We start from the raw sequence: 17,601 nt of genomic DNA, 5'->3' as shown, positions 1-17,601 counted from the left end.
CCAAGCCCAGCACAAGTAGCAGCCAACTACGGTTTGCTGTGTAGCTCATGTTGGGTGTCCCCGGACAAGGCACTGACAGAGGCTGACTTTGCACCTCCCGGGAGGCCCCAGAGGCAGTGCACCTAGTGGTCAGACTTGACCACTTTGCATTACAACCCTACCATATCCACGAGTGACATACTCAAGGGGTGCACTTGGCAAACGCCAAGCTCCACTGAAGTAAATCCTGCTCCATAGGGGTGTCTCCAGCACAGCAGCTCTTTGGCTGTAGTTTCAGCTGGTCCTCACAGCCGATGGGCCTGGGGGTCAATTCCTCCCAGGGATGCCAACAGCAACCAAGGCTCAACTACAACCAAACAGTGCACACAGCCCACGCAGAGCAGCACCTAGAAGGCCCAGCTCAGGTGAATGGGAGGCTGAGCCACTGGACCCTACAGGACACCTACTACACAAAGCCACTCTACAAATTCCCGGAGATATAGCAGCTCTACCTAATACATAGAAACAAACACCTGGAAGCAGCCAAAATGTGGGGGCAAAGAAACATGTCACAAAGGAAAGAACAGAAGAAAACTCCAGAAAAGGAACTAAATGAAATAGAACCAAGAAAGCTACTAGATACAGAGTTCAGAATTATGGTTATAAGGATGTTCAAGTATATTAGTAAGACTATTATGAAAACAAGTGAGACCATCAATGACATAATAAAGTACTAATCAGAAATGAAGGATACACGAACTGAAATGAAGAATAATTTACAGGGAATCAGCAGTAGAGTAGAGGACGCTGAGAATCAAATCAGCAACTTGGAACATGAGGAAACAACACCCTACCAGAAGAGCAAAAAGAATAAAGAATTCTGAAATATGAAGATAGTGTACACAGTCTCTGGGACAACTTCAAGGGGCCCAACATTCATATTATTGGGGTGCCAGAAGGAGAAGAAAGAGAGCAAGAAAACCTATCTGAAAAAATAATGACAGGAAATTTCCCCTATCTGGGTACAGAAATAGACTTACAAGTCCAGGAACGACAGACAGTCCCAAACAAGAGGAACCCAAAGAGGCCACAGCAAGACACATCATAATTAAAATGCCAAAGGTTAAAGACAAAGAGAGAATTCTAAAAGCAGTAAGAGAAAAGCAATTAGTTAGTTACCTACAAGGGAGCACCCATTCGACTGTCAGCTGATTTCTCAACAGAAACCTTGCAGGACGGAAGGCGCAAGAAATATTCAAAGTGATGAAAATCAAGAACCTACATCCAAGATTAATCAACCCAGCAAAGCTATCATTTAGAACTGAAGGTCGGATAAGGAACTTCACAGATAAGTAAAAGCTAAAGGAGTTTCATCACCACCAAACCAGTATTACATGAAATGTTGAAGGGTCTTCTTTAAGAAGAAGCTAAAGAACAAAATAATCTGACAAACAAAATAGACCCAGAGACACTGAAGCATGCAACAGACAGTCATATCTCAGAGGGAAGAGGGAAGGGAGGAGAGATTAACCAGAGAAGTTATATGGATATATGCATAACCCATGGACACAGACAATAATGGGGTGAAGGCCTGAGGAGGGGGTGGGAGCATGGTGGAATGGGTCAATAGGGGGAAAAATGGGACACCTGTAATACTTTCAACAATAAAGATAAATTTTAAAAATTTAATAAATAAATAAATAAATAACCTAATTGAAAGACCCAAAAACATACTTTTCAATTTCAAAGACTTAAAATTCAGAAAATTCAAATTTGATGCATATTTGTATAAAGGTCCAACATCTGTGAAAAATTATTTTCAAATATGAAAATTTGGAAAATATTGCTAAAGTTTACTAATTGGAACCTACACCTAAATTTATTTTAGTTGCAAAAAAAAAGGACAGAAGTTTACTTTTATTAGCACAAAAATTGGGAAAGAGAAGTTTGTTATGAAAATTCAACCATAAAAACATATGTAGAAGAAAACTGTTTAAGAATACATGAAGGAATACATTTTTTTAAAGAACAGTCTACAGTCTAATATACATGTGTAAAATGTATGGCAAAAATAGCACAAATGAAGTATAACTGGAAAATAGAAATATACTGTTAAAAGGTTCTTACATTGTGCATGAATATAACACTACCAAAAGTCAGACTGTGATAAATACACAAACTATAAACTTCAGAGTAAAACTTAAAGTAAAATTAAGAGGCATTAAATCTGAATTAGATACCACAAACAACCTTAATCTTTATCTCACAGCATATACAAAAATTTTTCATGTCTCCTCATTATTTTTAAAATAAAGATTAAAATTCCTAATGACCCTAAAGTAGGACATCTAAAGTACAAAATTCTGAGAATGTGGTAAACTGATGACAGCTTCATGACCAATTTGCCCTTCTAGAGACAAATAGTCTATGCGACAAACACCAACTTGACGGGTAGTGAAATAAGTCAACATCATGTGCCTTCTGATAATCATGCATTTCTTAAGTATTCCTTACAAGAATATTTGACCAGAGTCTAGACATGAGGAACTATAGAACATACCCGGGTTAAAGGACATCTTACAGAATAAAAATCTTTACTCTTTAAATTGGTATGGCCATGAAAGATAAAGTCAGAGGAACTCTTAGAGATAGATGGAGACTAAAGAGACATGAAAATGAAAACTAATCAATGATTTTGGATTGGTTCCTAAACCATACAAGAAAATAAAATTGCAGGACAAGTAGTAAAATTTGAATGGGGTTGTATGAATAAATTTAAAAGGTGATATAAAAACCTTATTTTTTTTCATCCAACAAAGAAAAGCTTAGGACCACATAGTTTCACTGGTGAATTCTATTGAACATTTAAAGAAGAATTAACATCAATGCTCCTCAAGCTCTTCTAAATATTGAAGAAGAGGAAATACTTCCAAATTCTATGTGGCCAACATTATTACCTTGATATCAAAACTAGACAAAGACACTACCAGAAAACTAGAGAACAATATCCCTGATGAATATCAGTGCAAAAATTCTCAACAAAATAGTAACAAACAGAATTCAAGAGTACATTAAAAGTATTACACACAATAAACAAATGGGATTTATTCCTGGAATGCAAGAATGGTTTAACATACAAAAATCAATCAATGTAATACACCACTTAAACAGAACGAAGAAAAAAACAATGCACAATCATCTCAATTGATGCAGAAAAAGTCTTTGTCAAAATTCAACATCCTTTGATAATAAACACATTCAACAAACTAGGAATAAAAGGAAATTATCTCAATGTAATAAAGGTCGTATATGAAAAGTCCACAGCTTTTAGGTTTGATGATGAAAGACTGAAAGCTTTTCCTCTAAGATCAGGAATAAGAGACCCCAAATAGCCAAAACAATCTTGAAAAAGAAAAACAAAGATGGAGGTCTCACACTTCTTGATATAAAACTTACTACAAAGCTATAGTAATCATAACAGTGTAGCACTGGCAGAAAGACAGACATATAGGCCAATGGGATAGAATAGAAAGCCCAGAAATAAGCCGTTACATGATTTTTCTACAAGGATGCCAAGATCATACAATAGGGAAAGACTTTTCAACAAGTGGTGCTGAGAAAATTAGATATCCACATGCAAATGGTTAAAGATGGACCTTTACTTGAGAGCATATAAAAACATTAACTCAAAATGGATCAAAGACCCAAATATAAGACCTGAAAATATAACTCTTAGAAGAAAACACGTCAGGAAAATTTCATGACATTTTTCCAAAGAAGACAAACAGATGGACAAAATACATGAAAGGTACTCAACATCACTAATCAGGGAAACACAAATCAAAATCACAATGAGATACCACATCACACCTGTCAGAATGGCTATTATCAAAAACACAAGAAATAACAAGTGTATTGGCAAATATGTTGAAAAAAGAGAACCCTTGTGCATTATTAGTGGGAACGTAAACTGATGTAGCCATGACAGAAAACAGTATGGAGGATCCCCCCAAAATTAAAAATAGAACTACCATATGACTCAGCAATTCCACTTCTAGGTATTTAAACTAATTTGAAAAGATATATGCAACCCCATGTTCACTGTAGCATTACTGCATTATTTATAATAGCCAAGATATGGAAACAACCTAAGTGTCTGTCCATCAATGGATAAATGGATAAAGAAAATATTCCACACACAATGAAATATTCTTCAGCCATCAAAAATGAAATCTTGCCATTTGCGACAATATGGATGGGCCTTGAGGGCATTACGCTAAGTAAAATAAGTCAGATAGAGACAGACAAACACCGTATGATCTCACTTATATGTGGAATCTAAAAAAAAAAACTCACACAGAGAACAGACCGATGGTTGCCAGAGGAAGGGTTGGGGAACAGGGGGCAAAGTGAGTGAAAGGAGTCATAGGTACAAACTTTCTGCTATAAAATAAATAATTCATGGGGATGTAAAGTACTGCTTGGCAACTATAGTAAACAATACTGTATTGCATATTTGAAAGGTGCTAAGAGAATATATCTTAAAATTCCTATCACAAGAAAAAATTCTGTAACTATGTATAGTGACAGATGTTAACTAGACTTATTGTGGTGATCATTTTGCAATATATACAAATATGGAATCATGTTGTACACCTAGTGATATAATGTCTGTCGATTATACCTTGATAAAAATACAAATTTATTATCTTACAGTCTGTAGGTTAGAAATCAGACACGAGTCTCACTGGATTAAAATGAACATGTCATATTGACAGGGCTGCATTCTTTTCCAGAGATTTTCGAGAAGAATTCATTGCTGTGCCTTTCCCAGCTTCTAGAGGCCACCCCCATTCTGTGGCTCTTGTTCCCCTTTCTTCATTCTCAAAGCCTGCAACAACAGAATCTTTCTCTGATTACTTTTCAGCAGTTACAGTCCTGTCTGACCGCAGCTGGAAACATTTCTCCAATTTTAAAGACTCATGATTAAATCGGGCCCACCTAAATAATCCAGGGTACTCTCCCCTTCTCAAAGTCCTTAACCCTAATCACATCTATAAAGTCTCTCTTGCCATGTAAGGCAACATATCAACAGGTTTCAGGAATTAAAATGTGGACATCTTTGGGAGCCATTATTCTGCCTACTACAAATGTCTATACTATTTATTATATGAACATGAGAAAAATGTAGAAGGATATCATCAGGTTCTAAACATGGATTAGAGAATATAGCGTAGATATGGGAAGAAGGAAACGGAAAGAGGTGAGGAAAAGAAGAGGGAGAAGGAAACGGAGAAAAGGAAGGAAGAAGGAAGGGAGAGGAGAAAGGGAGGGAGATGGAAAAGGGGAGTCGAGGGAAATGAAAAAAGGAAGGGGAGCAACAGGTGAGAGGGAAGCGGTGGGCGGCAGAAAAGGGGAGAAGAGGAGGGAAAAGGGGTAAGAAATGAAACAGGAGATAAGAGAATGGGAAGCAGGCAAAAAAAAGAGAGAGAGCGCGCCTATTCAAACACATCAAAGAAAAGGAGGAATGGGAGGAATGAATGATAATACTTATGTATTTGGTCAATTTATGTAATCGTATTTGCATAAAGAAACTTCCTTTAGTGCAGCCATGGTGGGAAAACAGTATGGAGTTTCTTCAAAAAATTAAACATGGAAATGTTGTTTGACCCAGTGATCCCACTTCTGGGAATATATTAAAAGAAACCCAAAACACTAATTCGAAAGAAATTATGCACCCCTATGTTCATAGCAGCATTATTTATAATAGGTAAGATCTCAAACACCCCAGGTGTCCATCAGTCTATGAGCTGATAGAAAAGCTGTGGTACATTTACACCACTGAATACCACGCAGCTGTAAAACAGAAGAATCTCTTACCCTTTGCAATAGAATGAATGGACCTGGAGATTATTATGCTAAGTGAAAAAAGCTAGTCAGAGAAAAACAAATACCATATGATCTCACTTATATGTGGAATATAATGAACAAAATATACTGATGAACAAAATAGAAAAACAGTCATGGATAAATGGAAGAGACTGACAGCTGTTCATCTGCTGGGAGAAGGGTTGGGGATGCTGGATGAAAAAAGGTGAAAGGAGTAAGCAAAAGAACGTATATATATGTGTGTGTGTGATATATATATATGTATATATATGTGTGTGGTGTGTATATATATATCACATAGACCCAAACAACAGTGTGGAGAAAGCCAGAGGGAAAGGATGGTAGGGGGTAGGTGGAGGTGGGCAAAAGGGGGAAAAATGGGGATGAAAAGAGACTTTGTTTGGGGCGATAGCACACGATGCAGTGTGCAAATTATAATTTGTTGAGTTGTACACTTGAAACCTGTATCGTTTTGTAAACCAATGTCACCCCAATAAATTCAATAAAGAAAGACATTCCTGGATCATAAAAAATAAATTAATTAAAATTTTTTAAAAAAAGAAACTTCCTTTAAAAAATATCAAAATTCTTGCTCTGGCCAGTGTGGCTCAGTTGGTTGGAGCGTCTTCCCTTACAGCGAAATGTCAGGGGTTCAATTCCCAGTCAGGGCACATACCCAGGTTACGTCCGATCCTTGGTCAGGGTGCATACAACAAGCAACTGATGGATGTTTCTCTCTCATCATCTAAAAGCAGTAAAAACGTATCCTCGGGTGAGGATTAAAAATATTACAGTTCTTAATCCAGCCCACAGGGACTCCCTACCACACTCCTCCTCACTCCTCTGTAATTCTGCATGCTGACCTATCAGTACATAAAAACTCCCCCGGTTCCCTGCCAACACGGGAAGCTACATGCTGTGCTTTCTGGGGAACAGCTATACTTCCTCCTCCACCCAGCTAACTTGTATCCATCCCTCACATTAAGCCAAAGTTCACTTCCTCAGGGTGGTCTTCCTCCCTAACTCCCTAGGAGAAATAAGCTCCCCCTGCTATGTGCTATCAGAGCTCCATTATACTTTTCATGGAATTACCACAATTGGGATTTTACTTTAGGGTACCACCTGATTTATGCAAATGGAGAATAGGGAGCATGTCTATTATAGCTCAACATTATATGCTGTGTCTGGCATAATGCCTGGCTACTCATACATACAAGTCCTTCCCTGAAAGTAACAGGAAAAGCCCAAGTAAGTAAAGACCAAAATTTCATTTTAATTGGTGAAAAGGAGTTTGATTGGGGCTTCATCTTTAAAACTAAATTTTAAAATTATGAAAATAAATTTTATATTAAGTAACCTAGGTTATAACCAAATCTATATACTAAGTCTTAGAACAAAGAATTAATCAAATATTTTGTTTTCAACAAACTCGTATAACTTCATAATGGAGCAACCTTCACTTTTCTTTTTACCTTCACAAATCATAGGGGATAATTTTGGCCAAAATATTAGAAGCCTTCATCAAAACTTTCCCAAGACCTCCCTTAATCCTTTGATATTCAAATCATTCTTTCTTGAAACTATCCTTTCTGGGCCTTTCAACTTTTTTTTTTAATATGTTTTTATCGATTTTTAGAGAGAGAGAGGAGGGAGAGGGGGATATAGAAACATCGATGAGAGAAATGTCAACATCTATCGACTACCGCCAGCATGCCACCCTGCCAGGGATCGGGCCCACCACCTTGGCATGTGCCCTGACCAGGAACCAAACAGGTGACTTCTTGGTGCATGGATCGACACTCAACCACCGCGCCACACCGGCTGGGCCTTGTCAACTTTTTTTTAACACGAGCAATAGTATTTTATTTTCCATGTACCTGTTTCTGTGAACTGAAGAACATAGCCAAGATTTCTACCTGCCTTTTTTTTTTAATAGACTATTTCTTAGAGGAGGTGTAAAATTTTATTTAGAGCAGATGTAAGTTCAGAGCAAAACTGGGTGGAAAGCACAGAGCTCCTAAATAGCCCCATCACCCACCCCCAACACACACAGACCCTCCCCCACTATCAACATGCCCCATGGAGGGATAAATTTGTTTCAATAGATGCACCTACATTCACATTATTATCACCCAAATTCCATAGTTTACATTAGGATTTACTCTTAGTGTCATATATTCTATTGGTTTGGACAAATGTATAATATGTATCAGCCATTATAGTATCATATAGAGTAGTTTTATTGCCCTAAAAAATCCTCTGAGCTCTACCAGTTCATTCCTACCTGCCCCCCACCCCAACCCCCAGCAGTCATGAATATTTATACTGTCTTCATTTTGCCTTTTCCAGAATGTCATGTGGTTGAAATCATAAGTATGTAGCCTTGGTTAAATTCATTTAGTAATATGCACCTAAGCTTCCTCCTTGTCTTTTCATGGCTTAACAGCTTTTTTTTTTTAAGAGTTGAACAATATTCCATTGTCCAGGTGTACCAGTTTATTTATCCATACACCTACTGAAGGGCATCTTGGTTGCTTCCAAGTTCCAGCAATTTTGAATAAAGCAGCTATAAACATCAGTGTTCAAGTTTTTGTGTGAACATTACATTTTCAATTCATTTGGGTAAATACCAAAGAAGGTGATTGCTGGATCATATAAGTTTTATGAGAAACTGTCTTTTCTTCTTTAATTTTTAACTGGTTTAATTATTTCCTATTCTTGTTTGTCTGTACCTTTATATGCAATTCAAGCTGTTCCCCTCATCCTATTTGAAGACTCTGAAACAACTGCTATTTCATTTTGCACTGAGTTAGCATCTGTAAAGTCCTATCAAACACCCAATAATCAGGGAAAGCCTGACCCATAAAAAAGTTAACAATCCTGGAGGCGCTCTTCAAAGTGTAAGGTGGGAGAATGGTATTGGACATGTGACTAATTTTATTAAAAGTGGTAGATTCATTATTTTCATGTTATGATGATTTCTGCTTGCCTAAGTTGCTGTAGCTTTGGAAATCCAAATAATGAGCACTCAAAATAAGATCACCACACAACCTAAACCCATACTCAGTAAAAATGAACATATATGCAATATGTGTATGCAAATAGATTTCAGATACAAAGGTTCAGAAAAGCAAAATTTTACATAAGGAGCCCTAGTCTCTAACTCAATTCTATTACAAAATTAGAGTTATTTTTCATGGTTTAGGAGTAGGGTAAGAAAAAAGTCAAGGGTGTTAATGAGATGCCCAACAGGAAACACTGATCTTGTTCCACTCTATCCCAACTAAGTATCAAAAATGTTTTCTAAGTATGAGGCTCTTTGTTCCCTGGTTTAGCATTAAGCATGTGCAATTCCACAAATCTGCTACCCACTCTGACAAGATAAACTTACACACCTGATTGTTTACTTTTCAAAAGAAATTTAATTTTGCAATAAAAACAGCAAAAATTAAAAAACTATGTATCTTACCACATTAAGAAGTACTTATAGCTGCTGTTTTTATCTGCTAATGTAATTCACTGAAAGGGACCAGAACAAGAATATATATAATATACATATATACAGCACAGATCTTTTTACTGGATTACTGAATAGGTACAAAAATTATATTTGACCAAGCAAATGGGAATTAAGTAGCTGATAAAGTTCATTTTACAAAGCAAAAAACAGTTCCTAGAACAGTCACACTTGAAGAAATGCAGTACTGATGTGGTGCTTTGAGATAAAGCAACTTTGCAATACTAATAATTAAATGTGCATAGTACATGTTACGTGCAAGACATTTTTCTTATGCTATAATATATTAACTCATTTGATCCTCAAAAGTCTAAGATTAGGTAATATTATCCTTATTTCAGAAGTAAGACCACTAAGGCCCTGAGAGGCTAATTAAGTTTACCAAGGTCACAAAACTGAAAGCAGAATCAGGAACAATCCCAGGCAAGCTGGGTCCAAATTGCAGTCTCTTAAGATTACGCTATACTATCTCCATTTTTAGCTCACACAGATACTTATTTGTGTTCACGAAAATAAAATATATACCAATCTCCACACATGGTAGATAAATCCTGATGGAAAATTTGGAAGCACTCACATCTTTATATACTATCATATTTGGTTTCCTAGAAAATAGGCATTTGCAACTTTCTAGTCAAATCACAAACACCAATTGCAAGACTACGACTTTCTGGATTTAACCAAATTATTAAAGGGTAGTAAAATTCTAGATGCTAAATTTCTTTTGTCTCTTCCAGGATGCCTTGCAATATAAGATACCAGATATTCAACACATACTTGTTGGCTTAACTTTCGGCTTTTTCTTCCAAGCCAGTAAGAAGTCATTGGTTTTAAATATACCCTTGCTTCACCTAGGGTTCCCAGCATTATAAAAATGAAGAATTGCCCGGCCAGGCATGGCTCAGTGATTGAGCATCGACCTAGGATCCAGGCGATCAGGGTTCGATTCCCGGTCAGGGCACATGCCCGGGTTGCGGGCTCGACCAATGACTCTCTCATCATTGATGTTTCTCTCTCTCTCCCTTCTCCTTTCCTCTCTCTGAGATCAATAAAGATATATTTTTTAAAAATAAAAATAAAAATGAAGAATAACTGCCAAACAATTTTACATTGTTCTAGTGGCATCTATCAAAACAGCATTAGTGACTTCCAGACAGCATAGACATTTATTCCTTCCCTCCCCAATCCCACTGAAGAGACAGATAGGTATAAGTGCAACAACATCCAGAGCAAGAGGGAGAATAGACCACTACCAGTGAATGAGAGATTTAAACCAATTTCAGCAAAATTTTGAGTAGGTGGAATCATGTTGACCTACAAACCAAAGTAGAGCAAACCGTATTTGAGAATATTCACAAAAGGGTGGGTGAGGAAGAGATGCCACTCCTACAAGAGGACCCTGAGAGGTTTCAAGATTGACATAAGTGGATCCAAATGTCCTAAGTGGACAGTGGGACAGTAACCATGCAAATCTGCCCTCCTCCCTCCCCACCCTTCAAACAAAAAGTCAGCAACAGTTTCTTTTGCCCTCAGGATAGAGCCAAAAGTTCAAGAAAACGAAGAACTAGGTCTCTTATTGTGAATCTCGGTGTTAGAGAACACAATAGAAACATAGGCTTAATATCTCTACAATTCACACCGAGGAAGTAGTTAAGGCAGCTATGCTCAACAAAGAAGTTGCTCCTCTAGTGTAAAGCCTAAGGAAAAGGGGTAAGGGTAGGTTCCCAGCCTGTCCACCTGCTCACACACACTCCACTGAAACCTTCCAGTCTAGGCACCCTGGTACATGGTGCCAATAGTCAATCAGTCCTCCCATTTAGAGAAAACAATTATTACCTACATGAATCAAAATATAAATGGATAGCTGGTGTCCAACAGATGTTTGAGAAAAAACAGGAAGAACCACCCAAAATTTACAGAAACACTTACCCAAAAGAGACAGATAACTCAGGAAATAGAAGGTAATTTTTATTCTAATTATCATTTTTATAGATGCAAAACTTTCTGTGTCCATAAAATAAGAAAAAGGCTTCCATTAAAGAGAGCAATTAGAGAAGGAACAGGTTCTTGTGAAAATTTACAATTCCATGTAAGGAGACGACTGACAGAACGCACAGGTCTTAAATTTGCATGAGTAATTTAGTAGCCGCCATGTGTTTCCTGAACAATGGACTCAAAGAATAAAAACCTGAAAAGAGGAAAATAAAAGGAGGCAGTGTGAGGCACAATAAATCCCTAAATTTATCCAGAGCTGACAAATCAAGAAAAAGAGGAAGACAATACATTTTATCTACACTGAGGTTCAGAGGAAGAATGACAACTTACATTTTTATTTTACACCCCCTGTACTGTCCACACCTTTAAACTATGTGCATGTGTTAATTTTAATAATAAGGTTTTAAGAATTAACCAGAAGAAAACGGCACGAACACCACCATACCCAAACAAGCTCCATTTAAACTCTCTGGGGACAACGTTGGTGATTTATGAAGGTTGGCAGGAGTTTTTTTCAAAGGGCAGATAAAAACATTCTGAGCCTTTTTGAAAGCACATATATCTCTATCAATATATCTATAGAGAACACAATAGAAACACTATAGATAGATATAGATATAGATGGCTATAAAAATCCAAGCAGCAAGCAACGCCTATAGAATCCGCCGGACCGGCAGCTGGTTCCCACCTGCGACCTAAAGACGAGGGAGGGGCCAGCCCGGGCACGGGAAATACCTGCACTCGGGGACGCTGCAGAAGCCCAAGGACTTGACAGCCACAGAGGCAAAGGCCACAGAGAGGGACACCGTGGCTAAAGTCTTCCCCAGGATGCGTCCGGCCATCGGCGCCCCGCGGAGGCTTCAGGCGGCGAGGTCGCGCTTAGCTAGGGCCGCTGCCTCCGCCCACAGCCCCGGGCCCCGGGATCTAGCGGGCACTAGGACCCGGCCGCCCTCCCGTTCCCGAGGGGGAGTCGCTAGGTCTAATCTCATAACAGAGAGACCGGGAGCCCTTCCAAAATAACAGCCCCGCACTTCCCCCAGTGCGACGAAGGCGGCCTGACCCCCAGGGGCGCGGAAGCTCCCAGCCCCCGCTGCCGGACTCGTGACGCCTCCGGTGCGCAACAGCGCTTTACGGCCGCGCCGCAAAGCGAAGACCGTAGGGGCTTCGCCGCGCGCCTTCTGCGACCGCGCAGCCTGCGCAGGCGCTCTCGGGGCGCGGAGGGGTGAGTGGCGAGAGCGAAAGGAGGCGAGGAAGTGGAGGCGGGAAGGAGGAAGAAAGGAAGGGGTTTAAGAGGAGTTCTAGTTTTTTCGGCAGGAAGGGTTACAAACAGCTGATGTACTGAGTCACGCGCGTCCTAGTCATATCCAAGTGGTTACAGGAAAAGGAGGTAGGCAAGAGACGCAACCGGCGGAGCTGAGGCTTTTCTCTCCTTTACCAAGCTGTTCGCGGCAGCCGCTGCGTTTCCCCGCGCTTTGCCGGGGCGGTCCCGACGGATCCGTGGAGGAGTAAAGCAGCTGTGAAACGCACTCTGCCTGGAGGAGGGAAGGGGCCCCGCCCAGGAGGGACTCTCCGCAAAGATTAGACACTCCGCCCAGGCCGCTGTGGCTCGGTCCGAGCGGCCTGCCCGCTCGTGCACCGGAAGGCCGCGGGTTTCATCCGGGCACAAACCTAGATTTCGGGTTCGATCCGGGTCAGGGCGTGTACCGGAGGTCACGGATGGATTCTCCCTCTCTCCCCCCTCCCCCAGTCATTCTCTCTTCCTCCCCCCTCCCCCTCGCCCTTTCCCCCTCTCTCCCCTTCCCCCCTTCCCACTCACTAAAATTAATTTTTTTAATCCCCTTTAAACAGAATTAGACAAACCGCCAAACGGGAATTTGGAAAAACAACTCGTAGCCAGGATTTTATCTTTTATACTTATTAATGTCGCAAATATGTAACTTTTAAGTACATAATGTGATGTTACGGTGGTGTGTTATAGACGCAGATACTATGAAACTTACGCTATTTTACTTTTTTTAAATGTATTTTTATTGATTTCAGAGAGGAAAGGGGAGAGAGCAACATCAGTGATGAGGGAGTCGTGGATAGGCTGCCTCCTGCACGCCCCCTGCTGGTGATGGAGCCCTCAACCCCAGCACGAGCCCTGACCCGGAATCAACCGTGATCGGGATCATAGGTCGATGTTCAACCCCTGGGTCTTGCCAGCAGCGCAGCTATCACTATTTTAAAAGCCAGATTAATCATACTTTAAGGAATATAATACTGAAGGCTGCAAAACTGTTCTCATATAACGACTCCATCCAAACCACTGCGCGAAGAGACTTCACCAAACTCTCCTATGGCTTCTAGCAGCAACTTAAGGGTCGTCCCTAGGAGGATCCCAGCGGCCCCACCTCCCCCACCCCACTTAGAATGCCTTCCAGGAGAATTTATTGCTTATTCCAGGCAAAACCTGGTGATTTGCAGACAGCCCAAGACCCCTTTCTTTAGAAAGTTTGTACTTTATAAATCCTTTATCTGCCCTTTATAATGTAAATATACCACCCAGAACTGTTTCCTCAAAGACCTGAGAGCCCCTTTCTTTGAAATGCAGGCCTTCTGGGGGACATCACTGTGCTAGCAACTCACAGTCCCTGTGGAAGGATAAGGGCCTTTCTTCAATTTGCATCACTGCCTCCTGCCATAAAGATAGAAATTTATTTCTCCTTCAGTAAGTGCCCACTAAAGAACCCAGATGGCTTTGTCACATAGATCATCCACTCACCCCCTTAACACTCCTCAGGACCCCTCAATGCCTTTTCCTTAGCACACTCCACCCTTTAAAATGTCTGCAGCCTTCCGTTTCAGGGAAGTCAAATTCAGTTCATGCAGTAGTATTACTGAATAAAATGTGTTTTATAGCTTTACCTAGCATACAGCTTTATCTTTGACAGTTCTTTTGGTAGTGAAGTATTATTATTAAAATATACTTTTTAAAAAATGCCTAGATTTGGTTTCCTCTGGTCAGATAGATTTTGCTCTCAATGTTGTCAACAGACATCAACCTCTGCTTAAAATGGAAAAGTATTAGGTAGTTTCTGTTTAAAAGGTTCAGCCCATTTCACCCTGGCCAGTGTGGTTCAGTTGGTTGAGTGTCATCCCATGCACCAAAAGGTCTCTGGTTCAATTCCCAGTCATATTGACTGGTAGGGGTTGTCCCTCCCTCCCCATCCCTCTCTCTAAAATCAATAAAAACATATTTTTTAAAAACTAGATAAAAGGTTCAGCTAATTTTAAAGTCTGTTGGCAAGTTAGTCACTAGGGAGGAGAGAAATAAGGCAGTGAGTCACAAAACCTCTAATCAAAGAATGGGAAAAACAGAAAGGAGCTCTCATGGGAACTTTGAGCCCTGGTCTTCTAACTACATTCCTTCAGAGAGGTTGGAATGGACTTAGGTCTTACACAACTGTGTAAACAAAACCAGCTCCATGGCACTGGGACTGCACCACTATTGGCTCACACAGCAGGATCTCCCAGATTCCTCCCCTCAAGGACTGTATTCCCAGGTCTGCTAGAATTTACCTAGTGACTATGTGCTGCAGTCCACTCTTGGGCAGAACTGAAATGCCACCTCAGATATTTACTTTTTTTTAAAATACATCTTCATTGATTTCCAAGAGAGGAAGGGAGAGGGAGGGAGGGAGTTGAAATATCAATGAGAGAGGCGTCATTGATTGGCAGCCTCCTGCACACCCCCACAACCTGGGCATGTGCGCTGACCGGGAATCAAACTGCGATCTCCTGGATCCTAGGTCAATGCTCAACCTCTGAGCCACGTCCAGCCGGGCTTACTGATTTATATGACTGTCCATTTACTCACATCCCAAATTAAATGGTGGCATGAGAGATTGAGGGGTGTTTTTTTTGTTTTGTTTTTTTAGAAACCACATCCCAACTTTTAAGGGCATCTTATAATGATGAGACAAGCAAAAGATGCTAAGAAATATTTTTAAATAGAAAAGCAGTATATGTGATAACTGGAATTGATAGGTATGCTAAAAATAAAAGTAAGAATTCCAACTGTTTCCTCCTTTTTCCATGTTTGTTTGTTTTTTTATATATCTTTATTGATTTCAGAGAGAGGAAAGGAGAGGGAGAGAGAGAGATAGAAACATCAATGATGAGAGAGTCATTGATCGGCTGCAGCCCGCAACCCGGGCATGTGCCCTGACCGGGAATCGAACCCTGATCGCCTGGATCCTAGGTGGATGCTCAACCGCTGAGCCACGCCCGGCCAGGCTCCATGTATTTTAATATACAACAAATATTTACTGGTTACTTACTATTTACCAAGCACTGCCCTAGGTGCCAGGAATACAGTTGTGAGCAAGATGGACAAGGTCCTGCTCTCATGAAGCTTACTTTCTAGGGGAGGGACAGACATCAACTATAAGTATACTAGTAATTGCAGATTAGAAGTGCTATGAAGGAAACAGACAACTTTCTGTGGAAAAGAGTAACTGAAGCAAGAGTGACTACTTTGGATCATAGGGGAGGAGTGTCAGAGAAGGCTTTTCTGAGGAGGTCACATTTAAGCCCTACCTAAGGACATGAAGCTGCCAGCCACTGGAAAAGCTGGGGAAAAAGCATTCCAGGCAGAGAGGAATGTAAGTGCAAAATTTCTGAGGTAGGAAAGTGAGGTAGGAAAGAGCTTGGCCATAATCAAGGAATGGAAAGATCAGGGTGCTAAAGCATAGTAGAAAGCTGGGGAATCATGATCTGCGATGAAGCATGGCAGACACAACTCACAGCTTCCCAGTACCCACTTACCCATTCTTTTATGTCCTATGTAGAAACGCGTCCAGTTAAAAATGTATCTCCCTGTGCCCCCTGCAGCTGCAGGGGCCATATGACCCCTCTTGGCCATCCTGAGAAAAGTTGAAGCCTACTGTGTGGGTCTCTAGGAAGGCTATTATTTTCCTGGTGAAAAGAGACTGGCTCATTTGGTGGGAACTATTAACCTTTTGCCATTTCCCCTCCCTCCTTTATTCCTGCTTGAAATGAGATCACAATTCCTAGAGAAGGAGCCATAAAGACAAAAGCCACACATATGGATGGCAGAATAGAGTGCAAGATGGAGCCTGAGTATTTTAGGACTTCCTCAAGTACTGGTACCGATCCTGGATAGCCTGCTTCTGGGCTAATGGGGGGGGGGGGGGGGGGGAGGCCCCTATTTGGCTAAGCTACTATGGTTGAGTTTATTTTATACAAAACTCTCTATATGAGCCAAATCATAGACGGTCTTCTAGGCCATGGTAAGGAATTAGGAGTTTATCCTAAGTGCAATGAAAAGCCATTAATACTCCACCAAACTTTATTCCTCACAACAGAGAGAGGTAGATATTCTAAAAGTTAGACCTGGATAAACAGCAACAATGTGGCAGGGGTTGGAATAGAAAGTCAGGTTAACTAGATTCTGCCTACTCCCCTCCACTACTGTCATCTCTCCCTCCTTTCCCATAATCCTCTGGGTCAGAAGTAACCAGCTTCCTTCTTTTTGTTCCCTTAGGCAAGGCCTTTTTCATATCTTTTGTGTTCTTTCAGTCATGGGAGACTTCATACCCACCACTTCTGTTTCTTAATAAGCTAATGCATGTTGCAAGAAAATTAAAAACCCTGTTTCATTTTACAAAGACTGGCTTTCAAGATTAATCCCTGTGCTAGAGACTCAGAATTCCCATTTGACAGTCACTTCTTTGTTCTAATTCATATCTATTCCTCCCCCTGAAACACTGAAACCATTATATCAATGGACGGGGTGTCCCAGGGCAATAAGATATACAGAATATAAAAAAACACATCTGAAAATATTTCAAAAGTATTATTTTCATATTATTTTTTATTTTGACCATGTACTTTGGGCAAATTATTTAACTTCTCTATGCCTTTTTCCTGACCTATAAAATGGGGAGACAGGACACTCAACATCATAGAGCTATGAGAATTAAAGTAGATAACTTTTGTTAAATGTTTAACAAAAACTATAACAATTATTCTTTTCAATTAGTATTTACACATATTACTACATTTAATCCTAACAATAACCCCAAAAGGGCTCATGCAATTGTCCCTACTTTAGAGATGATACAGATCCCAGAAAATTAAATAACTTGCCCAAGATCATACAGCCTATTTAATAATTTGTAAAGTCAGATGTATGCATTTCCCAGGGCTGCTGTAAC

General features: G+C 40.1%; 1 protein-coding gene across 2 annotated transcripts in view; it reads right to left on the bottom strand.

Moving 5' to 3' along the window:
• NUDT9 (nudix hydrolase 9) overlaps positions 1-13,070 on the bottom strand; it is a 31,674-nt gene extending 18,604 nt beyond the window's left edge. Inside the window, exon 1 of one of the 2 annotated variants that reach the window (XM_081139891.1) lies at positions 13,049-13,070. Coding sequence is in view for 1 of the 2 variants with exons in the window: in XM_081139889.1 (XP_080996015.1) it covers positions 12,116-12,222 (107 nt within the window). In the remaining variant the exon portion in view is untranslated. Of the gene's footprint in view, positions 1-12,115; positions 12,563-13,048 lie in introns of those variants that run through there. The other variant, XM_081139889.1, reaches the window with a different exon arrangement.
• Between the last annotated feature and the right edge of the window lie 4,531 nt (positions 13,071-17,601).

The sequence above is a fragment of the Miniopterus schreibersii genome, assembly GCF_964146895.1.
Source record: "Miniopterus schreibersii genome assembly, chromosome: 1".
Lineage (NCBI taxonomy): Eukaryota > Metazoa > Chordata > Mammalia > Chiroptera > Miniopteridae > Miniopterus > Miniopterus schreibersii.
Note: the sequence above shows the minus strand (reverse complement) of the source record. Positions and strands in the feature narration are given on the sequence as shown.